General features: G+C 40.3%; 1 protein-coding gene across 1 annotated transcript in view; it reads left to right on the forward strand.

The window, feature by feature from the left end:
* SLC49A3 (solute carrier family 49 member 3) overlaps positions 1-25,724 on the forward strand; it is a 40,424-nt gene that overhangs the window by 10,529 nt on the left and 4,171 nt on the right. The window contains exons 2-8 of the mRNA XM_040361912.1: positions 3,931-4,089; positions 15,918-16,137; positions 16,363-16,439; positions 16,531-16,668; positions 17,896-18,012; positions 20,502-20,654; positions 24,097-24,254. Coding sequence (XP_040217846.1) covers positions 3,931-4,089; positions 15,918-16,137; positions 16,363-16,439; positions 16,531-16,668; positions 17,896-18,012; positions 20,502-20,654; positions 24,097-24,254 — 1,022 coding nt within the window. The remainder of the gene's footprint in view (positions 1-3,930; positions 4,090-15,917; positions 16,138-16,362; positions 16,440-16,530; positions 16,669-17,895; positions 18,013-20,501; positions 20,655-24,096; positions 24,255-25,724) is intronic.

Genomic DNA, 25,724 nt, shown 5'->3' on the forward strand with positions numbered 1-25,724 from the left:
TTTCATTCAACCCTCTGTGTACCAGGAGCTTAAGACGGGAAATGTGTTACTGCCCGGATCACCAGGTAAAAATGAAGGGGAAAAAAAGCCTCCAAAAAAACAAGCCTAGTACAATCCACTATATTTAAGGATTGGTAAAACAATCTATTTTGTTTTTGGGTTTAGATACACGTTAACTGGAAAAATTGATGCAGTTTTAAAGACTAAGGCAATATCGATTTAAGCACTTACTAACCATATCGCTTACATGTACAGCGGCAAGGCGGCTCTGTTGCACCAGATAACGTACTAGGTACGTGATCTAGCACTTCTGGGTAGTGTTTAGGCACTGCCGGCGACCCGGCTATGCTGTGATTATTCACAGCAGATGCCGATCAACGGGTGCTGGCCAATGGATGACCGCTGACACGGTGCATATCTTTAGCACTGATCACTGTCAGTTAGTGTCAATTTGGCCGCTGCAATATTGCAGTCCTGCCATAAGTCGCTAATTAGCACCATCATTAGAAATAAATAAATACAAATTCCAGTGTGTATATATATATATATATATATATATATATATATATATATATATATATATATATATACACACATATACATACACACACAAACCATAGTTTGCAGACGCTATAACTTTTGCACAAACCAATCAATATACGCTGGGGGCCAGATTCAGAAAGATCAGCGGATCTTTCTGCTGGCGTAGCGTATCTCATTTACGTTACGCCGCCGCAAGTTTTTCAGGCAAGTGCTTTATTCACAAAGCACTTGCCTGTAAAGTTGCGGCGGCGTAGCGTAAATCACCCGGCGGAATTCAAATTTGGCGGGTAGGGGGCGTGTATCATTTAAATGATGCGCGTCCCCGCGTCGGACGAACTGCGCATGCGCCGTCCGTAAAATATCCCAGTGTGCATTGCTCCAAATGACGTCGCAAGGACATCATTGCTTTCGACGTGAACGTAATTGACGTCCAGCCCCATTCACGGACGAGTTACGCAAACAACGTAAAATTTTCAAATTGCGACGTGGGAACGACGGCCATACTTAACATTGGATACGCCACCTAGGGGGCATGTTTATCTTTACGCCGGCATACCTCTTACAGAAACGGTGTATCTTTACTGCGATGGGCAAGTGTACGTTCGTGAATCGGCGTATCTACTCATTTGCATATTCTACGCCAAACTCAATGGAAGCGCCACCTATCGGCCAGCGGAAATATTGCACCCTAAGCTACGATGGCGCAGGCCTTCATATCTTAGGCAGGTTTAAGTGTATCTCAGTTTGAGCATACACTTAAACATACAACGGGCTTAGATTCCGAGTTACGTCGGTGTATCTACTGATACGCCGGCGTAACTCTTTGTGAATCTGGCCCTTTTTGTTTTTTACCAAAAAGCTGAATGTAGCAGAATACATATTGGCCCAAATTCATGAAGACATTTTTTTTATTGGATACGTTTTGTAGTAGAAAATAAAAAATATTGTTTTTTTTTTCAATATTGTTGCTCTTTTTTTGTTAATAGTGCAAAAAAAAAAAAAAAACACACAAAGGTGATCAAATACCACTAAAAGAAAGTTCTATTTGTGGGAAAAAAGGGACATAAATTTAATTTAATTTATGTCCAGTGTTTCATGACAGTGCAATTGTCTGTTAAAATAACGCAGTGCTGTTTCACAAAAAATTGCTGATCATTAAAGGGGGGAAATCTTCCCGAGTTCAAGTGGTTAATTTAGTTTTTTTTTGTTTTGTTTATGCACTTTTGTAGATTGGTAATTGATAAATAACGGCTATTTATTATACTATGCTTGAAAACATCCTCAGGCCCCATACACACGAGAGGATTTATCCGCAGATACGGTCCAGCGGACCGTATCCGCGGATAAATCCTCTCAAAGATTTCAGAGGATTTCTATGCGATGGCGTGTACACACCATCGCATTGAAATCCGCGCTGAAATCCTCTGCCGATGACGTGTCGCGCCGTCGCCGCTATTATGACGCGGCGACGGGCGCGACGCTGTCATATAAGGAATTCCACGCATGCGTCAAGTCATTACGACGCGTGCGGGGAATCCCTTTAGACGGATGGATCCGGTAAGTCTGTACAGACGAGCGGATCCATCCGTTGGAATGGATTCCAGCAGATGGATTTGTTGAGCATGTCAGCAAATATCCATCTGCTGGAAATCCATCCCAGGGGAGAAATATCTGCGGATAAATATCCCACGGAGTGTACACACCATAGAATCTATCCGCTGAAACCCGTTTGCACGGATTTATCTGCGGATAGATTCTATGGTGTGTATGGGGCCTCACTTTACAGCTGTTTTTCACCGTTTGTACATCACTGAATATCCTATGGATAACATATTCTATAAGATTACTCAGAACTCTGAATTAATTTTACTTTGGATTAGTAGTAATTCTACTTTTGTTTTGTTTCTTCTTTACATTTCTGGGTATATAGGATGCATGCTATTTTTTTTTGAGTTCCTCATTTTTATTGCTTATTAAGCAGAATTTGTTTCACAATATGTTTTTTTTTATTATTATTTCTACTAGGAAATAGACTGACTCCAATTACATTTCTGTATATTTATGATACAGGAATTGTATTATGAGAACACTGGATGATATGGTTTGTATAGACCTAAATTTCCAGTTGTAGCCATCTTTCACTTTTTGGCTAGAATGTCCAAAATAATACAACTTAAAGGAGTACTAAAGGTACATTCACTTTTGTAGTGGACTTTGCAAATAATTTACAATGTATACTGTACATAGAGACAAGATTATTGTGGTTACATTTATTGCAGTATTAAGCCCCATTCACTTCAGGCGATTTGGAATTGGGGGCAGAAAAGCAGGCGATTCCAAATTTCTGAAAAACACACGACACGTGTTTGGGTACTATTCATCCTGACTGGCACCTCAAATTTTGTGTAATTTTCCAGTGATTTCAAATCGCTTGCAGGAACCTGCAGGCCTGCTATGCGATATGTAAGCAGGGCCTTAATAGAGAACTCCAATCACTGCTGTATTAGTGTTGTTGAAATATTTTTTCTTAATTTGAAAATGTGTCCATGCTTCTAGCTGCAGCTGCTGTTTTTTTGTATTTCTGGAGATACATTGGCTTCCTGCTGATTGCAACATCTCTCATGGTTCCTTACAGTGCCCCCACTGTCACTGTACTGCTGTTGTGTTTGAGCCAAAGTGAAAGAACTCATCCCCGGGCACCCTTTAGATGTTCATATTCCAGGGAGGGAGCTGATCACTGGATGGTGTAGATTTTAGTGATGCTGTCTGCCCACCAGTTTAATTACACTTAACTAGGCCAGCTTTTGGAACAGTAATCAAGCAACTGATCAGCACAGCTTTAACCTGCACCATCCAGAGGCCAGCAGAGATTCTTGTCTAAAGCGATGTGTTCCTTCACTCGTGTTCACACTACACTTGTAGGCTGTGCTCTCAGTGCATCTGAATGGGTAACTACAAAGGAAGATTTGGAGGAGAAAGAAATTTGTGAATTGTAGACACAGGCATTCAAAGACCCCCCCTTGGGGTCATTGAACCAATTAGAATATTCAACCAAATCTGAAGCGGGCCTTGTTCTTATAGTTACCAGCCTGAAAACATCTAAAAAAGGTAAGTTTATAAAAAAAAAAAGCAGAGGGGCCTCCAAAGGGCAATAGCTTATAAGGATTAATAGAGTGACATAAAGTACGATCTGTAGTAGGGTCATCATACATAAACACGCTAATTTCTTTTTTACTTTTCAGTAAACTATTTGTATACTTTCACCACTCTCAAATAATTTTCTCTGAATTTCTTTTACTACTTGCAGGGAAACCTTTAATGTATAGGTAGATCTAAGACTTTCTATGAATTGTACTATTAACTCTCTATAAATGTTTCACTTTTCAGATTTGGATCACTTTTGCTCCGGTGGCCGATTTAACTGCAAGCTATTTTAACTGCTCTGTGGACACAGTTAACTACCTTTCCCTTGTCTACCTCATTGTATCGATACCTATTGGTTTTGTTGCTTCATGGCTCCTGGACACTCTGGGGTTAAAATATGCTGTAAGTTTTTAATTAATAATAAAAATGCATGTGTCCTCACACGGTAGTTTAAAGTGGTGTTTAAACCCGAAAGCAAACATTTATTATATTGCAGCTTACCAATTCTTTTTTTTTGTTTACAAAAGTTTATTGTAAATATGAATGAAAACATGCATACAGATAATGAGAAATGGAACAATACAAAAGTCAACGGAGTATCACTGTAAGAATTATATAATCCGGTACTTACCAATTCTTATGCCGCGTACACACGGCCGTTATCCATGTCATTGAAAAAAACAACGTTTTTCTCAATATGATTCCTCTCAAGCTTGCCTTGCATACACACGATCGTAAAAAAAAATGCTTGAGCAAAGAGCAGTGATGTACAACAAGTACAATGGCACTATAAAGGGGAAGTTCCATTCGAATGGCGCCACTTTTTGGGCTGCTTATGCTTATTTCCCCGCCTCATAACTTGCTTCTCAGCATGCATGTTTTTTCCCTCCTCGTTAAAGCCTACACACGACAAGAAAAAATAGAGCAGGTTCTAAATTTTTAACGGCCATTTTTTTTCTTGTTGAGAAAAATGCTCTGGATCCTACACAACCGTTTTTACGACCAATTTCATGAAAAACGGTCCTGTGTACGTGGCATTAGATGTGATGTCTGTATTAGTTTCCCTTTTAGGCTTTCTTCTATGTTCATTTGGTGGACCAGCCAGCAAGTATGTATCAGTTCACATGGATGAGACAAACCACTTAATACTGGCAGGGGTGATTAAAATGATTATCTTTTATTTATTCTTGAAAAGCCTTAATTCCCAAAAGGACAAAAAAAAAAAAAAAGTTTGCTGTAACTGCTCATAAAGTGTGAGCTGAAGTTTGTCTTCAATTTGTTACTGGTTCAAAATCTGATAATACATTTAACAGTCCCCTCCGCCCAAAACTGACAATGGTGCTGTCTGCTGTGCCCCCTGGACTCATTCCTGCAGAGTAATGTCTTACTAACACAGGGGGCGTGTTACTGGCCAGATCACCAGGTGAAACAGATGGCAAAAGGGCAAAGAAAAGAAATCTGATGAAGCCACCACATCTTATGATTGATAGGCTGCAATATAAAACATTTTTGGTTTTGGGTTTAATACCATTTTAAGTATTGGTTTTATTATCTTTATCATAGCTTATAACAGGGATCTTCAAACTACGGCCCTTTAGCTGTTGTGAAACTACAAATCCCATGAGGCATTGTAAAACTCTGACATTCACAGACATGACTAAGCATGATCGCGAATTGTAGTTCCTGAACAACTGGAGGGCCATAGTTTGGAGACCCCTGGCCTATAAGAAATAGCGTATATAACTTCAGAGGGTGGACATAGACATGTAATGGTGTAACTACTGCTCAAGTGTGTACGTGTCATATTGGTAATGCTCGTGATATGGGCTCCCTCAGGTTGTAGAGTGTACAGGGCATCCAGTCTTCACCAAGGTCCTTCACAAGCAAGTATGGATTTAGCTTCATTATGCTTTATGCATAAGTTGTGGCTTTTTTTGTTTTATATTTTGTATGCCTGTGAGGTGTGGCCCTGGTCATTCACCACCCCACAGCTCATGTGAGCTGTGGTGCAGGAAATGGCCTGGTGTGCAGCTCTTTGAAATAGGAAAAAGCTGGAGGTCAGTTAAGGTTAGAGATAAGTTCAGAGGACAACCAATCTCTTCTACCCACCCGTTCCTGCACTCTGCTCAGTCATATGCAGAATGGGAAGCTTATCTCTATCTCTACCAATAATTTAGATTGGCAAGAAACTCCATCTAAATGCCTGAGTCCGCCCAGATACAAAAAATAAAGGCTGCATGGCATTTCTCAGGGCAGGTTTCCTGGTGGTGACAACAGTGCACATTCACCTGCTTAATATGGCTTCCTATTGTTTTAATTATAAGCTCCATTGACTCACACCCAGATAGCAAGCAATTGTGCTGCAGGTTTTAAAATGACTTGCTAAGTTATTGCTAGACTTGCCAGGCTTCACAATGTCAAGCAAGTCCGCATTGCATGACACCAGATCAACTTTCTTTGCAAACATTCTGCAAGTCTGCTGCAAGTTCTGGTTCAGTTATGTTGTGCAATAGTTATTCCAACACAGGGGTCACTGTGACTGAATTTTCATGCTGTAGACTGCAGAGATCTTGCTGTAGACTTACAATTGCAACTTTGCTCTTGCTAGGGACATGCCAGACACATTTGCTACAAATTGGACAAGTGTCAACTAGAACTTGTGCTTCAAGTACTCTGCAAGTGTACAACTTGCCCGTGAAAATTTACAGCAAGTTAACAGACTTACAAATCAACACTGACACAAATTTGTGGCAAGTTATCCTTGCTATCTGGGCATGGAATCTTAGTGATTGAGTTTGCATATGTACAGTATATGTTTTTTTACCAAGTAACTACAGTATATGTTTAATGATATGTAACTTGTCTCAATTATTTTCATTCTTTACAGGTATAGCCCAATTTATGCCAAAACTTTCTTTTACTTTTGGATAGGGTAGGGTAGGAAAAAGGACGATAATTCTATCAGGATGTAAAGAACAGGTTAAATAAAAAAACAAAATCAAAATTCTCAACCCCCTGCCCCCTTAGGTCCTTCAGTACACTAAACTGCGCCACCTAACACCTCTCCTCCACAGGTCTATATACTGTATACCTACCTTTGTGACTTGAGCCTCCTGCACTGTCTAGGCTACAGTCTGGCTGGTAACAATTTAATGCCAGGCAAGGTGCACAACATGCTAATGTCCCACTGCAGGAGCAATGTCACAATCCAGCCTGTAGGATGTTAGTGTGCCTGCACAGTCTGGCCAGATTTTTACCAGTTGGGCTGCACTTTTCATTTGGACATAGAGATGCCAACATTGAAAAAAATACTAAAATAAATTCCAAAGCTTTTTCACTCTACTACTTCACACTCTACTCTTCACTCTCCACAAGGATTTTTTTTTATTGCTACTTGTGTCTCCATTGGTGGGATTTTCCTTTATGTTCACTGTGTCTGAGACTAGCCAATCAGACAGGAGGTGGGGACATTTTCTTCACTATCTGCTTTATCTGGCACCAATCAAATATACTAGCAAGTCAAAATAAATCTTCTAAAGGGGGTCAAACACAGCAATAAGCATTGATTGATGCTTCACACTTCCCCACTCTACTCAAGTTTTGTCTTTAACAAGATAAAGAAATGTTTTATTATCTTTTAATGAATGAATGCATTTAATATAGTTTATTAATTTCAGGTACTATACTTATATAGCGCCGTCAATTTACGCAGCGCTTTACAAATGTATTATACATTCACATCAGTCCCTACCCTCAAAGAACTTACAATTTAGGGTCCCTAACTCACATTCATAGATGCACATTAGGGTTGTCCCGATACCGATACTAGTATCGGTATCGGGACCGATACCAAGCATTTGCCCGAGTACTTGTACTCGGGCAAATGCTCCCGATGCTTCACCCGATACTTGTACTGTCGGCGGTGATCAGTGCGTGGGAAAGTTACAAGCACCAATCACCGCTGTATAGATTTAAAAGTAATTTCTCCGCTTCTCTCTTCACCCCCATGTGGCTTTCAGCTGCTTTAAAATCAGCGGTGATCGGGGCTTGTAACTCCTCCACACACGATCACCGCTGACTGTCCCGTGTCCTCCTCCAGCCCCTCTCCGTTTTGCTGCAGTCTCTCTCCCTCCCTCCGTGTCCTCCCGTGTTTCTCTATCCCTCCGTGTCCCCCCCGTGTGTTTCTCTCTCCCGCCGTGTATCCCGCCGTGTATCTCTCCCCTTCCGTGCTCCTCCTCCACCCCCTGGAAATGTAAATCCGGCTCCTTACTGCTCCGAATGGACAGAGTCAGTGATCACTGACTCTGTCTATTCACATAACTGAAACATCGTAAACTGTGATTACAATGTTTCAGTTTATGAATGAAGAGAAGATGCTGTCCTCTCTACATTCATTTTCAGCGCAGCTGATGCTGCTGAGAAAGGGACTGGGGAACATGTGTCCTTAGTCCCTTTCCCTGTCTCAAAGGGGAGATGTCAGAGGTCTGTTAAGACCCCTGATCTCACCAAAGCCCCACAACAGGGCTTAAAAAAAAAAAAAATAAATAAATAAAAAAAAAAAATGATTGTAGAAAAAACACACTGACACGGTCCCCCCCCCCCCCCCCTCCTTAAAAAAAAGAAAGCATTATAAAAAAAAAAAATGTAAAACATAAAAAATTGTAAAAAATTAAAAACAAATTGTTAAACAAAAAAAATAAAAAACAACTACTGACATGTGCCGCTGTAACATGAGTTTAAAAAAAAAGTATCGGTATTCGGTATCGGTGAGTTCTTAAAAGGAATGTATCGGTACTTGTACTCGGTCTTAAAAAAGTGGTATCGGGACAACCCTAATGCACATACTAGGGACAATTTTAGTCAGTATCTAATTAACCTACCAGCATGTCTTTGGAGTATGCGAGGAAACCGGAGTACCCAGGGGAAACCCACACAGCCAAAGGGAGAGCAAGCAAACTCTGTACAGGTAGTGCCGTGGTTGGGATTCAAATCAACGACCCAATATTATTTTTACACTTGTGTTTGAAGGAGCTTGATCAGGACATGCATGACCTCTACAGTACCTGAAAACGTATAATATCAATCTATTTCTTGATGATAGCAAATAGTCGATCACTGAGATCACTGTTGCAGTTATATGCTGACACCTGGGGAAATAGGACAGAACTGGATTAGCTCTGCCCTGCTCCCGATTTGTGGCAATTCAAGATTTCTAATGTAACCAGAACATAGAGCTATTGTAATAAGTACATTTTATAAAGTGCTTGTTAGCAATATTTGAATTTTCGGACTTCTAGCTCCAGACTCGGCTGGAATTAGCCACCCAAATTAGGTCCTGTTTTAAAACTATGCTGTAATAGATTGCAGTGCCAAGCCCTTAACCGTTAAGTGGTTAAATAGGGCCTGTCATTAACATGGCAGTTCAAGTGGGTGAGGCATCCTTGCCCGCTCTCAACAAAGGCCACAGTGTTAGTGCAAAGCACTTGAAATGACATGCATGAAAACATGGTTTTCTGTTGCTGCTCTTAATGTCACGGTATGTTAAGTATTTAAAAATGCGGGTTAAATAAAAGGGTGTATCAAGTGGATGTGATGTTAACACTAGTGTTTCTTCTGTGCATAAGTCCATTTCATCCACACAGTACTAAAAAAAAACAAAAAAAAAAACAACCTTTGCTGTAAATACATTCATTAAACATTTCATAACCTTTTATTAGGTTTAATCAATGCAGCAAGTCACAAAATGATCTGTAAAACAGCTATTACTCAGAAAAATATTAGATTATAAAAAAACTGAAATAGGCCTATCTGTGCGAAAAGAAAAAAATTTCACAAACGTTCTACTGTGCATTCACATACAGAATGTTGAGTCTATCGATAAGTAAAGCAATTTATTTGTGAATTCTTGAAGTTTAATGGATATAAAAATTGTGAAAATAACATAGCTTGTTTTAGAACTACTCTTAAATCACCAGGTCTGCGGCAAAATCCTCCTCCAGTCCCGCATCGAGATAACAAGATTTCATTATTTTGTACCTGGACATAGCTATTCTCCTCGCCTGACTTTTCATAACTGCAAATTTGAATACCTCTTCAATAGCTCCAGCACACTTTTACCTTGTAATTGGGCTGTTTAGGAGCTAACCAGCTGGTTCCTGGTGCATTAAAGACAGTGATTATTAGTCTTTTCTTGGCCAATTACTGTATTTTTTTAAAGCACTGGTCTGCTCTTGGGTTAGGTTTGAGCTATCATTAAAAAAAAGAAAAGGGAGTTTACTCCAGTGATAAAACAATAATCCTGCCACTTTATAAAACTTTGGTTCGGCCACATCTGGAGTACTCCGTCCAGTTCTGGTCACCAATCCTCAGAAAAGGAGGAAACTGAGAGTCCAGAGAGGGGCAACTAAATTAATGTGGGGCCTGGAGGACCTTAATTACGAGAAACGACTACAAACGCTAAATTTATTCTCCCTGGAGAAGAGACGCTTGAGAGGCGATATGAGAGCAATATACAAATATCTCAACGGGGATCCCAGCGTAAGTATGACATTTTCAGTCCCAGGGAGTGTAAGAGGACACAGGGCCACACGATGACACTGGAAGAGAAGTGGTTTAGGCCGGGTTCACACCCATGCGAATTGAGTGCGGCTTAAACTGCATCCAATTCGCATTACATTATAAAATACATTGATTTTAATGAGGCTGGTTCACATATGTGCAATGCATTCGCACTGCACATTGCCCAAAAAATGTGTGCGTTTTCTAGGCATTGCGGTGGGGCTCAGGTGCGAATTCAGGCCCATTATCTTTTATGGGAGCACGCATCTGATTCGCAGATGTGTTAATTTCTCATCAGGATTTCTCTCATTCACCTCAATACACTTCCCCCCTCCCCCTCCCCTCTCCCTGGTCTCCAAATTCGCAGCTAAAACGGAGATAATCTGCTGAATAGCTCTCTTATCTTTTTGCAGAGATAACAGAGCTGGAATTCGCACAAGTGTGAATCCAGCCTTAAACTTAAGCTGTTTAGGGGGTTGTTTACTGTCAGGGCGGTGAGGATGTGGAATTTTTTCACAATTGGTAGTGTCGGCAGGAAGTATGGATAGTTTTAAAACACTCTTGGGCGTGCATCTTAGCAAAAACAATATACAGAGATATGGGAAATTATTTTCTACACACACAAAATACAGGTTGAATTGGGTGGACTGTTGTCTTTTTTGAACCTTACCAACTATGTAACTATGAATATAAACACATTCCAGAGAGGAACCGTTAATATGCTAAAACCACCATTGACTCTTATGCCTCGTACACTGGATCAGTTTTTCTGTTTTTTTTTCAGCAGGAAAACGGCTGAAATGTGTCTTGCATACACACGGTCACACTAATCTTGTCTGAAATTCCGACCGTCAAGAACGCAGTGACGTACAATACGTACAACGAGCCGAGATCAATGAAGTTCAATAGGCAGCTCGGCTCTTCTGCCTGATTCTGAGCTTGTGCATTTTTTTTGCGTCATAATTGCATACAGACGACCGCGATTTGCGATAGGAATTTTTCATGTCACGAAAATTGAGATCCTGCTCTCAATCTTTTCTTGGCAGGAAAACTGACAGAAAAAGTGTGATGGAGCATACACATGGTCGGAATGCCTGACAAAAACCTCACATCGCACTTTTTTTGTCAGGAAAACTGAATGTTGCATTAAAGTGGAAGTAAACTTCCACCTCTTGCTTTTACCTATAGGTAATGTAAATATCTCCTAAACGTTCACCATTTAGGAGATATCGGCAGGAAGTATGGATAGTTTTAAAACACTCTTGGGCGTGCATCTTAGCAAAAACAATATACAGAGATATGGGAAATTATTTTCTACACACACAAAATACAGGTTGAATTGGGTGGACTGTTGTCTTTTTTGAACCTTACCAACTATGTAACTATGAATATAAACACATTCCAGAGAGGAACCGTTAATATGCTAAAACCACCATTGACTCTTATGCCTCGTACACTGGATCAGTTTTTCTGTTTTTTTTTCAGCAGGAAAACGGCTGAAATGTGTCTTGCATACACACGGTCACACTAATCTTGTCTGAAATTCCGACCGTCAAGAACGCAGTGACGTACAATACGTACAACGAGCCGAGATCAATGAAGTTCAATAGGCAGCTCGGCTCTTCTGCCTGATTCTGAGCTTGTGCATTTTTTTTGCGTCATAATTGCATACAGACGACCGCGATTTGCGATAGGAATTTTTCATGTCACGAAAATTGAGATCCTGCTCTCAATCTTTTCTTGGCAGGAAAACTGAATGTTGCATTAAAGTGGAAGTAAACTTCCACCTCTTGCTTTTACCTATAGGTAATGTAAATATCTCCTAAACGTTCACCATTTAGGAGATATTTAGTGTACATGCAGCCATTGACATCACTGGCGCATTCATTCTAAAGGAACAGCCACTCTTGCTATTTCTTCAGAGCTTTTTACTTACCTGGTTATGGTGGTACTGGTGCAATGCAAGTTGGTAGCTTTGGGTTAAAAGCAGAATTTGTAATCTTTTGACAGATAGGACAGTTCATAAAAAAGTGATTGAAAAATAAGATTGTATTTAGCTATTTGACTTTCAGCTTTAAACTAATCAACTACACTCACCAGCCACTTTTATTATTAGGTCCACCTTGCTAGTACCGGATTGGACCCCAGTTGCCTTAAAAACTGACTTAACCACTTCAACCCCGGACCATATTGCTGGTCAATGACCGGGCCACTTTTTGCGATTTGGCACTGCGTCGCTTTAACGGACAATAGCGTGGTCCTGCGACCTGGCTCCCAAACAAAATTGGTGTCCTTTTTTTCCCACAAACAGAGCTTTCTTTTGGTTGTATTTGATCACCTCTGCGGTTTTTATTTTTTGTTCTGTAAACAAAAATAGAGCGACAATTTTGAAAAAAAATGAATATTTTTTTACTTTTTGCTGTAATAAATATCCCCCAAAATATATAAAAAACAATTTTTTTCCTCAGTTTAGGCCGATACATATTCTTCTACATATTTTTCGTAAAAAAAAAATTGCAATAAGCGTTTATTGATTGGTTTGCGCAAAAGTTATAGCGTCTACAAAATAGGGCATAGTTTTATGGCATTTTCATTAATATTTTTTTTTTACTAGTAATGGCGACGATCAGCGATTTTTATCGGTACTGCGACCTTATGGCAGACACTTCGGACACTTTTTTGGGACCATTGGCATTTTTATAGCGATCAGTGCTATAAAAATGCATTGATTACTATAAAAATGCCACTGGCAGGGAAGGGGTTAACACTAGGGGGTGATGAAGGGGTTAAGTATGTTCCCTAGGTGTGTTCTAACTGAAGAGGGTTGGACTGACTTGTGGAAATGACAGATCGCTGTTCATACATTGTATGAACAGCGAACAGTCATTTCTCCCCCTGACAGGACCGGGAGCTGTGTTTACACACACAGCTCCCAGTTCTCGCTCTGTAACAAGCGATCGCGGGTGCCCGGCAGTGATCGCGCCAACCGGGCACGTGCGTCGGGACCAGGGGCGAGCAGGTGGCGCACACGCGCCCCTATTGGCTGCCTAGCGAGATGACGTATATCTACGTGATCTCGCGCAGCAGAGCCGACCTGCCGCCGTATAACTGCGGCGGCTGGTCGGCAAGTAATTAATTCTACATTGCATAGATTCAACAAGGTGTTGGAAAGATTCCTCAGAGATTTTGGTCCATATTGATATGTTCAACTCAGTTGAACAAACTAAAATCTTTTAGGTGGAGGGAAGTAAAAATAAAATAATATAGTTGCATAACCCTTAAACTAATACTTTGTTGAAGCACCTTTTGATTTTATTACAGCAAAAACACTCCAAATCTGTCAGATTGCAAGGGCATATTCTGTGTACAGCCTTCTTCAGATCACCCCACAGATTTTCAATCGGATTCAGGTCTGGGCTCTGGCTGTGCCATTCCAAAACTTTAATCTTCTGGTGAAGCCATTTCTTTTATTCATTTGGATGTATGCTTTGGGTCATTGTCATGCTGAAAGATGAAAGAAGTCCCTCTTCATGTTCAGCTTTCTAGCAGAAGCCTGAAGGTTTTGTGCCAATATTAACTGGTATTTGGAACTGTTTATAATTCCCTCTACCTTGACTGACTAAGGCCCCTGTTCCAGCTGAAGAAAAACAGCCCCAAAGCATGATTCTGCCACCACCATGCTTCACTGTTGGTATGGCGTTCTTTTGGTGATGTGTAGTGTTGTTTTTTCACCAAACATATCTTTTGGAATTATGGCCAGAAAGTTCAACCTTGGTTTCATCAGACCATAATACATTTTCCCACATGCTTTTGGGAGACTTCAGATGTGTTTTTGCAAAATTTTGCCAGGCTTGGATGCTTTTCTTTATAAGAAAAGGCTTCCGTCTTGGCACTCTACCCCATAGGCCAGACATATGAAGAATACGGGAGTTTGTTGTCACAGTACTTGCCAGATTATCCTGCAGCTCTTTTATTGTTGCCTCTTGGCAGCCTCCCTGACCAGTTTTCTTCTCATCTTTTCATAAATTTTGAAGGGACGTCCAGTTCTTGGTAATGTCACTGTTGTGCCATATTTTCTCCACTTGATGACTGTCTTCACTGTGTTCCATGGTATATTTAATGCATTGGAAAGTCTTTTGTATCCTTCTCCTAACTGATACCTTTTAACAATGATATCCCTCTGATGCTTTGGATGCTTTATATCAGAGATCATCAAACTACGGCCCTCCAGCTGTTGTAGAAATACACATTCCATGAGGCATTGTAACACACTGGCATTCACAGACATGGCTAGGCATGATGGGAACTGTAGTTTGAAGACCCATGCTCTATATGGACCATGACTTTTACTATAGGATGCGACTAAGAAAATGTGACTAAGAAAATGTCAGGAAAAACGTACTAGAACAGCTGAACTTTATTTGGGGTTGATCAGAGGCACTTTAACCACTTCATCCCCAGAAGGATTTACCCCCTTCTTGACCAAGCCCTTTTTTGCGATTTGACACTGCGTCGCTTTAACTGACGATTGTGCGGAGTGGGACGCTGTACCCAAACAAAATTGACGTCCTTTTTTTCCCACAAATAGAGATTTTTTTTGGTGGTATTTGATCACTTCTGCGGTTTTTATTTTTTGCGCTATAAACAAAAAAAGAGCGTCAATTTTGAAAAAAATATATTTTTCCTATAATAATAAAAATAAAAAATAAAATCGCAATAGGCGTATATTGATTGGTTTGCACAAAAGTTATCGCGTTTACAAAATAGGGGATAGATTTATGGCATTTTTATTATGATTTTTTTTGTATTAGTAATGGCGGCGATCTGCGATTTTTATTGTGACTGCGATATTGCAGCGGACAGATCGGACACTTTTGACACCTTTGTGGGTCCATTTATAGAGCGATCAGTGCTATAAAAATGCACTGATTACTGTATAAATGTCACTAGCAGGGAAGGGGTAACTGTCTGTTCCCTCACTGTGTGGGAATGAGACTAACTAGGACAGATGACAGATCATGGTTTCTACTTTGTAGAAACACACGATCTGTCTCCTCTCCTCTGACAGCACAGAGATTTGTGTGTTTACACACACAAGACCCCGTGCCGGCTCTCAAGCATGCGATCGCACCCGCGCATCTGTTTCCCTGCCGAGCAGTGGTCGCGTGCCTCCAGCGGCGCGCTCGCGCCCTCTGTTAGCTCTTAAAGGGCCAACATATGGGTACGTGAGTTTGTGCACCCACGCCACTTAGCCAACACATAGCCAGTCGGCAAGTGGTTAAATTATGTCAGGTGTCTACTGACTCTTATTTAACATGAGCTTGGATGTGATTGATTAATTCTGAACATAGCTACATCTCAATTATAAGAGGGTTATTTCCCCCCCCCCCCTAAAAGATTTGGAAAAAGGTCTGAAATTATTTATATTTGTCTAATTTTTTTACATCACAGAAACCTGACATTTTAACAGGTGTAGACTTTTTACAACCACTGTACAAAGCAGGACAATTTTTAAACATTGTCTGTAGAATACTTATGCCATTTCCACAGTTTCCCTGTACTGTCAGTTCTGTAAAACCAGTTATTTTTATTAGCTTGTTCAAAATGTTTTAGTATGTTACTGCTTGTGTATACTCTATTGATCATGCATTGTAAAATTTCTTGTCTTGCAGGTGATCCTCAGTTCTTGGCTGAACATGTTGGGTAGTATAATACGCTGTCTTAGTGTAGCAGAATTCATCAATAACAAGCAGAGTCCTTTTATTTTTTTATTTTTGGGTCAGAGTCTTTGTGCAGTGGCACAGCCACTTGTCCTGTTTGTGCCTGCCAAACTTGCTGCTGTGTGGTTCCCAGAGCACCAGCGAGCTACAGCAAATATGATTGCTTCCATGTGTAAGTACATTTAGGAGCTTACACTCTTTCCTGATATATACTATACATACTTAACCCAGCCATTGCTAGTTCAATTCAATTACCTTACTAACATACTGAAATGTTTACTTTCTTCCTATGTTGCTATTCACAAAGTCCAAATTGAAGCCCAACCAATGAATGATTTCTCAAACACATGAATTCAGACTATTTACAGAGTAACCTTTTATTTTCTATTTTACATAGCAAATCCGTTTGGCATATTTTTAGCAAACGTACTGTCCCCCGTAATTGCTTCCAAGGTTCAATACATTCCAGTAGTAGTAAGTGAAACTACATTTTTTTCATTCTCATCAGTTCTGTACTAGATACATTTTATTGATGGGTATCTGCTTTTATTTATTTTTCTTTAAGATTGGAGTCTATGGCATACCTGCTGTATTTGGTTGTATGTTAGCAACGGCAGGGATTTCTGATAAAGCTCCTCCAACACCACCATCAGCCAGTGCAATGCATTCCACCTCTGAGACATTCTTTGCTGGTTTGAAACAGGTATGTATTGGGGGGACAAAATCACAGCAATGGGTTCATTTATGAAAACTAGAGCAAGTAAAAGGTAGCGACCAAAAATGTTTTTTCACTTCATTGCATCAAAAACCTACAGCGAAGGCCCCATTCACACTTGAGCATAGCATATTCAGGAGATGTGTCATATCGGAGCTTCTTTTTGGATTGTACATTTTTCCCCTTTATTATGCAATTGGCTGAAAATAGCACATAACACATACTTTCTCGCATTTTATCAGGCTCTCCTATTGAAGCCTATAGGTCAAAATACCCACATTTGTCTGAAAGGAAATTCCCACACTTTTTTAAACTCAGGGCGAACACGAAAACTCCATGCAGGTAGTGTCATAGTGTTGTATTTCCTAGCATTAGAAATACATAGTTGATCTGTTAAGATGTGCTTAGTTAGAACTTTTAAAAATGTATTTTTTGGGGGGGGAAATTGTATTTAGTGAATGCAAAAAGACCCAGCTGAGTTTTTTAGTCTGCATTGAAGCAAGTTATCTTGTACCAGAGTGGTATATTGTTTGGATTAGGAAACATTATTCTCAGCAAGGAACCAGTTAGAAGGCCAGTGATATCTTGGTAATCTTCTGCTGTAAATGTTTGCTTTAAAGTTGGCCATACACGGATCAAATTTTGTCTGATTCCTGCTGCGGAGACACAAATTAATTTCACGAGGAACCCTGTCGGCACCACTCAGTTCAACAAAAGTACATTTTTCAATCGACTTTTGAAGATGGCAGAAACTTTTTTATTTCATGCAATTAGATGCAAGCATTGTTTGAGTGTTCTGCCAGTTGCTGGTGCCAACCGTCAGAATATACTAGCCAGTAGTGAAGCCACTGGGTCAGAATAAGAACCCTTTCACACTGGAGTAGGGTAGGCAGTAAAGCGCCGATATTTTTAGTGGCGCTGTACCACCGTTTTTGCGGAGGTATTCGGCGGTTAGCTGGACACTTTTAACCCCCGCTAGCAGCCGAAAAAGGGTTATTTTTTTAAGCAAGGTTTTCCTTTAAAATACTATGAAATACTGATGGTATTAAAAATAAATTTGTGTTGGATTGCTCAGTCTTTACATAGATGTTCACATAAGAGCTACATGCCACAGAGGGCTAATTGCTAGAACTGGTGCATACTGAAGTTATTTATGTTATTTGATGTGCAATAACATTGTGTCATTTACAATATATACTGTATTGTGTTTTGTAGCTCTTGAAAAATAAAGCATACATTATCCTAATGATTTGCTTTGGAGCGGGCCTGGGTATCTTCACAGCCTTTAATTCATTCTTGGAACAAATACTGTGCTTCAGAGGATATCCAAATGTAAGCAGATGGATCTTTTTTGTTTTTTTCTTCAAGTCATTTACTTATAAAAGCTGTTTAGTGATTTAAAGCTCCCAAATGGGTCAGTCCACCTTAAAGAGCAGAGCAAAGTTGCCAATTAACTTCCCAGCACCACAGACACACCTTTCTGTCTTGTCTCCCCCACCCCACCACACCCCTAGGAGCAGGAGCAACTGCCCTGTTTAACCCATGAGTCCTTCAAGTCATATCTTACGGATCGATAGACAATATGAAAGTGCTAGTGGTTGATGATTGACCCATGCTGTTGCTTTGCCTTTTCACTTTAAGACAGGTTCACTTTAAAATGCTCAGGACAAACCTATGTAAAATGCCTAATTATCAGAGCACACAATATGATGCCTAAGGCTTGCCATACATTATACAATTTTCTTGTACAATTTTCCTTTAGATTTACCGAAACCATATATCATGAGTTCTAACCTAAACATTTTTAATTTGTATGCAATCAGAAAGGCCCTTGCACTACATGGTTAAAGGTAAATCTAAAGAAAATTGTATAATGTATGGCCAACATAAGTTCTCTAGCCCTTTCCTGATGGGGATGGGGTTTAGTCAGGAATCTTCATTCACAAAAATATTTAGTATTGAAACATACTCAAAACCTCTAAAAACACACGTATTTCATATGTAAATAACTTCATAACCAAATTTTGTACCGGAAACATAATGTCTGCCTTCTAATAAACAAGATATTTATGCAAATAAATGAAGTGAAACCAAGGATGCTAAAAAAAAAAAAAAACTTGAGAGCAATATATATATATATATATATATATATATATATATATATATACACACACCAATTTTTTTTATCCCAATGCAAAATTAAAAAAAAAAAGTATATGTGAACACTTTCACCACGAATCACCTAAAAACGCAATACACTCTTGTGAATATAGATTTGACACAAAACTATCCAATTAGTTGGATTGCAGTAAATCCAATTTTATGTGTCCTTATGACTTCTCCACAAAACACTTTAGAGAATTACAACCTCCACTTGTTAATAATAGTTGAACACTTACCCTCACATGTTGACCTCTTGGGTTACAGGAGGTCACAAACATGCATAGGATAGCATCTGCCTGGGGTGGTAAATCACCACAATGGACAATGTTATAAACATATCATTCCCCAAGTCTGATAACTTCTCAGTCCGGCTGACAACACATACAAGGAGGCTCAAGTTCTATGGTCTCATAAACACAAGAAGAGAGTTTTAAGCCTCGTACACACGATTGGATTTTCTGACGGGAATTGTGTGTTGACAGACTGTTGGCCGAAAATCCGGCATTTGTACGCTACATCGGACAATTGCCTGGATGGCAGGCTTTAACATTTTCCATGGACAATTCTGGTCTGTTGTCAGATTTTCCGATCGTGTGTACACAAGTCCATCAGACAAAAGTCTAAAAGTACAAACACTACGTTCGTGTTTGTTGGCTGACAATTGTGTGCAGTTTCTATGCAAGACAATTTTTTAGACAAAAATCTAAAAGTACAAACACACATGCTCGGAAGCAATGCTCACCAAACAGAACATTAACAGAAGGTGCCCAAAGGGTGGCGCTAAAGAGCTGAAAAAACACGTAGTTCGTCACTACGTTGGTGTTTGTTGGCTGACAATTGTGTGCAGTTTCTATGCAAGACAAGTTTTGCCTGCGGAATTCCAACGCCATTCCGACGCTTTGCCTGCGGAAAATCCGATCGTGTGTATGAAGCTTTATACAGTGGAACCTTGGATTATGAGCGAGTTTCCCCATAGAAGTCAATGGAAACGAAGATAATTCATTCCGCATTCTATTGTATGCAGTACTGCATGTGGTCAGAGGTGGGGGGCGCTGGAGAGACCGCTCGGAAACAATCGGTAACGGAATATTTCAGAGTGCATCTGAGCGGCTCCGAGTGTCACCGGTGCCCCCGCACCTCTGGCCAAATGCGATACTGCAGAGGCTTGAATCCTACTCGTTTTGCGAAACAACACTCGCAAACCGAGTCAGTATTTAAAAAAAAATAATAGCTTGTATTGGGAACGCTCGCTAACCGGGTTACTCGCGGGCCGAGGTATTACTGTATTTATCTTTAAATATGGTAAAAATCCAGTCATATGTATCATGTGTGAAATACAGTTTAGGTACCGATCAGTCTGCATTCACTCTTTTGGCCCTGTGTATCGGGTTCCCGATGGGCTGCGTGCAACTTTGCCTACCTGTGTGGTGATGTCAAAGCATCCAAAAGCTTTTCACGTCACATTCTGATGGACTTCCACAGAAGCTTCTGGGTCCATTAAAATTGATAGGTGGAGAGGTTTTTCACATGGTGACATATCATATAAATGTTTATTTTTACACTTAGTAAAACAGCATCTAAAAAAAAAAAAAAATATATATATATATATATACACTCAGTGTTTGTGATCCTGAACTTTTCAACTTTTTGTTTTGCAGTATATATCGGGTTTGTGTGGGGCTCTGTTCATTCTTGCAGGGGCTATTGGAGCTCTGGTATTTGGCCTTTATGTTGACCGGACAAAGAAGTTTACAGAAGTTGTCAAAATATGTTTTGCTTTGACGGCATTGTCATTAACAGCATTTGCTGTGGTACGTATGGTTGTCTTACCTTTATTTAGGGTTGAACATGAAACATGGTTGCATATACCATCTGCAATCCCCCCCCCCTCCCCCCTTTATCTTAATTGTGTTGTGCATCTTCCAGGGGAATCCTTTGATTGTTTAATATTAGCACACAGCTGTATCATCTAGGTCTGGGTTGAGTTCCTACAAGTCCCATCTGTCATTATTGCTAACCCTCTTTGGTCTGCATTTCAGCTGCACTTTCTCCAGCCAGGTACAGACCTAAGGCCATTTGGGAATCCATTGAAAGAGCCCGTGCATTACACAGTGCACCAATTGGGGGTGCAATGCTCTGCAGGCTTTAATGCAAACAATTATTAAAGTGGTTGTAAAGGCAGAAGGTTTTTTTATCTTAATGCATTCTATGCATTAAGATAAAAAGCCTTCTGTGTGCAGCAGCATTTAGCCGTGTTTTTACAGCTCAACAGCCTCTGCTCCTGGACACACAAGCTGTCGTTTTTCCTACTGCCCTTATACGCTTATGCCTCTAAACGTCTCTAAACATTTTTGTGTGCATGGACACAGACTAACATGAAGGTGCAGTTAAAAAAATGTCAGACGTCCCTAACAGCAGCTGTAAAAAGGTCCTGTGTGCATAAGCCTTTTAATAAAAGATGTAATGAAAACACTAGTTATTGCGCATTAGTTTTGCTTAACTACTTGAGACCCTCGCTGTAGACGTCGCTAGTCCTTTTATTTGCATTCCCCACACGCGCCACTGGGGGCGCGCAGCGGGGAAAAACTGTGCCCGGCGCATCGCTGAGATGCCGATGCACGTGCCTGGCGGCCGCGATGTCCCCCAGGTACCCACGAACGGCAGGGACGTGGAGCTCTGTGTGTACAAACAGAGCTCCACGTCCTGTCAGGGAGAGAGGAGACCGATGCTGTGTCCCTTGTACATAGGGACACAGCATCGGTCACCTACCCCAGTCAGTCCCCTCCACACACAGTAAGGGCTCTTTCACACGTCCGTTCAGTTTTTCAGATCAGTTTTTTTTTCATCAGTTGATCCGTTTTTCCATCAGTTTTTCGTCCGTTTTTCGTCAGTTTTTCATCAGTTTTTGCATCAGTTTTTCCCATCCGTTTTTTCTTTTTTTTTTGGGGGGGGCTTTTTACATAGAAAAACGGATGTTAGCGGAACGGATGATAAACGGATCATCCGTTAACGTCCGTTCTGTTTTTTAGACGGAAGAAAAATAGGGTTTTCTTCCGTCCAAAAAAACGGAACTGAACGCAGACGGATGCTAACGGACGTTAGCGGATGCTCATCCGCTAACGGACGCTAGCCCATAGGGAAGCATTGCGGTCCGTTAACGGACGTCCAAAAAACGGACGAACGGAACGGACGTGTGAAAGAGCCCTAAGAATCACACCCAGGGAATACATTTAACCCCTTCCTCACCCCCTAGTGTTAACCCCTTCCCTGCCAGTCACATTTATACAGTAATCAATGCATTTTTATAGCACTGATCGCTGTATAAATGTGAATGGTCCCAAAATAGTGTCAAAAGTGTCCGATATGGCCGCCTATATTGTAGGCGCTATAACTTTTGCGCAAACCAATCAATATACGCTTATTGTGATTTTTTTTTTAACAAAAATATGTAAAAGAATACGTATCGGCCTAAACTGAACAAAAAAATATAAAAAATAAATAAAAATTGGGATATTATTATAACAAAAAGTAAAACAAATTTTTTTTTCCTTTTTTTTTTTTTGATATATCGCAAAAAATAAAAATCGTAGAGATGATCAAATACCACCAAAAGAAAGCTCTATTTGTGGGGACAAGAATGATAAAAGTATAATTTAGGTACAGTGTTGTATGACCCCGCAATTGTCATTCAAAATGCGTCAGCGCTGAAAAATGGTCTGGGCAGGAAGGGGGTTTAGGTGCCCAGTAATGAAGTGGTTAATGTAATCATATTTATCAAATACTTGCTGAATACAGTCTTCTGAATGCTGATGTCAACCATTTTAAAATAATAGAAAATAGCTGGGGTTACGTGACGTTGCCAAGCTCGACAGATGGTCATCACACTGGATGGAAACCTTGATCGTTTTTATTGGATTGAAATGCGCTTTTTACTGCGTTGTTTTCAGGATCCTATTGGTGTTCATGCAATCTACTTAGATTTCACCATACACATGGGAGATAGAAGATTTTCAAGCGTGTTTGACTGCTTTTGATTAAGTAGTCCACTCATTGGGGTAAGAGTCAGTGTGAACCTTTCTTTCTTGGTGACGGATTCTTCCCAGCACTTTCCTTTGTGCGGACCTACACCTATGTTTAGCTCTGCACGTGATTTATAATAAAATATAGCTGCCTTTAGTTTTAGTGAATGATTTGCTACAGGATGCCAACAGTCGTTTACAGCTGTCCAAAGACAAGAGCTGCTCGCCACCAAATCCACCACTTTTTCGTAATCTCAAGTCTTTGGGAAATCACTGATGCCACTAGTTGCTGTCGGTGAGAAATGCTTATCAGGCAGCCTAGTAAATCCAAGGATGAGCCTGTTTGTCCAGTGCAGAAACAATCAAAAAGCAATGCACGTAATCTTTAAGAGGATATACCTGCTTGCTCCAGCCAGATTTGAGAAAACGCAAAGAAAAATATTTTTATTTCTAAAGTTGGGGTTTTTGAAAGTTAGGTTAGCCATACACAAAATAGTATTGTTGAGGCTGATAGAAAAACTCAATTTGGTCTGCTGTATGGGCAGAAAAAAGGAGATTCTGTTCTTTTCACGAAACCAGTGCAGGAATCCATGTTAGTGAGGTATAACCAGAAATAGGAGTTGTAGCTAAGAACTCCAGAATAGGTGCAACAAGTACTGTATTGTGTAAAATAACACAGTGCAACAAATGGAAGTAAGTGGGTGAACACAGCAAACAAATAGTAAGATAAGAATAAAGAACATACAGTGATAACAGAAAAATGTAAAGCACACAGGACAAATAACAATGACCTAGTGCAAAAGTAAGTAGTAATAATATTATATTATACAGAATTTATGTAGCGCCGACAGTTTGGTAGGGCGATATGGTATGATTGCAGGTGAGGTAAGAATATAAATTCTTCCGAAGTTCATTGTGGATTGGTTGCAGACTTGCATAAAATTCAGGGAGACATCTGGTGACAGCTACAGGAATCACATACAGCCAGCCATTGGAGCACAGTGCCTCCATCAGGTGAAACTGGGAAATAGCTGATTTATGGTAGCGTTGGTAGGAATGGGGAGATCACCACTCATTCACTTCAGAGCAGATGTATGTGACAAGTGAAAAAAGTTTTGATCATTACGGAATGGAAGCCCAGACAAACACACACGTGTGTTTTAGAAAATTTAACATCTTGTTTCCTATATGCCTTGTGATTGTATCTGACCAGCTGCAGTGTTTTTATACCTAGGTATCAAATTTGAGGGACCAACCTGTTCTGCTGGCAATTATATCTTCTTGTCTGGGCTTTTTTTGTTTTGGACAATATCCAATTGCAATGGAGCTAGCAGTGGAGTGTTCCTACCCAGTTGGAGAAGGAAGTTCGACAGGGTTGGCCTTTATTTCTGGGTAAGTGACAGTAAGTGATCAGCTATACCACAGTGACATTCTTTACCTGTCTGTTAATGACTGATCAAAAGGAAAGAACAACCAATGTTTCATACTATATATAGGCTACAATATTTATGGTATTATAAAAGTAAAGTGAAAACTTAAGTGGTTACAAAATGTATTGCTTTGACAGGTTACAGTGCCTTGAAAAAAAGTATTCATACTCCTTGTCATGTTACAACCAAAAACTTAAATGTATTTTATTGCAATTTTTATGTGATAGACCAACACAAAGTGGCACATAATTGTGAACTGTCGCACAAGCCCATTGTTAGAGTAGGCAGATAGTTGTGTATTGCACAAGGAACACCTGTAGACCCTCCGTGTTCTGGCAATCACGAAGGCCTCCGATGCCGGGACGACCGTCTCCCTCTAATTGATAAACACAACTATCTGCCCACTCTACCGATGGGCTTGTGTGACCCAGATTTAGTGTCGCAATTACAGCACAATTGCTGTCCTACGGGATTCTATATTCCAGTATTTGCACAAGCTACACACCGCACAAGGTTTTGTGGACCTCATTCTAAAATTTGTAAATGCTCATCTCATCCAAAGCAAATTGTATCTTGGTCATTGGGCAAATAGCTTTTTTTTCATAATTTGGAGGTAGCTACAAAATGTGCAACTTCATTAGTTATAATAATCATATTATTCAATGCAGCTGCTGGTGAACAAGGCACACTTTGCACCCTTACAACAGAACTATTTGGACCCTTGTGTCTAAGTGATGGGGATGGGATGTCTTCCATCCAGGGGAGAGCCTGTTGTCTGTGTACTCACCAAAATTGCAGCAACCAGGGTCTTAGCACAGGACTCTAACTTTTAAAGCCCTACAAGTTTTCTTTGCTGAATTAGCCAAACCCATCAGAGTTGTCCAGTCAGGAATACATGCATGGAGTGCATGTATTCCAATGGCTACTGCTTCATACTCACATTACTAGACCTTTCTGATGCCTTTGATAGTGTTGACCACCTGCCTCTAAAAACTGTACTGCCTTGGCCTCCAAGACTCTGCTCTTTCCTGGTTCTCCTCCTACCTATCACAGTGTTGCCTATAACTTGTCTCCCTTCTGCTTCCTCTTTCTGTAGGGGTGCCTCGAGTCTTTGTCCTCAGACCCCTTCTCTTCTCTATTTATACCTTCGCTCTTGGTCACGTGACCTCCCATGGCTTCCAATACCATCTCTATAGTGATAACACACAAATCTTTCTCTCTTCTCCTCACTCCACTCCTTCTGCCTCCTTTTGCATTACTAACTTACTAAGTGATGAATCAATATGGATGTCACACAATTTCCTCAAACGAAATCTTTCTAAAGCTGAGCTTATAATATTTTCCTACCTGTGCCCTCATCCCTGACTTTTCCTTCAAAATTAATAATACAGCTATCAGTCTATCCCCTCCTGCCAGGGTACAGGGTGTAGTC

The sequence above is a fragment of the Rana temporaria genome, chromosome 1 (genome assembly GCF_905171775.1).
Source record: "Rana temporaria chromosome 1, aRanTem1.1, whole genome shotgun sequence".
Classification (NCBI taxonomy): Eukaryota; Metazoa; Chordata; class Amphibia; order Anura; family Ranidae; genus Rana; species Rana temporaria.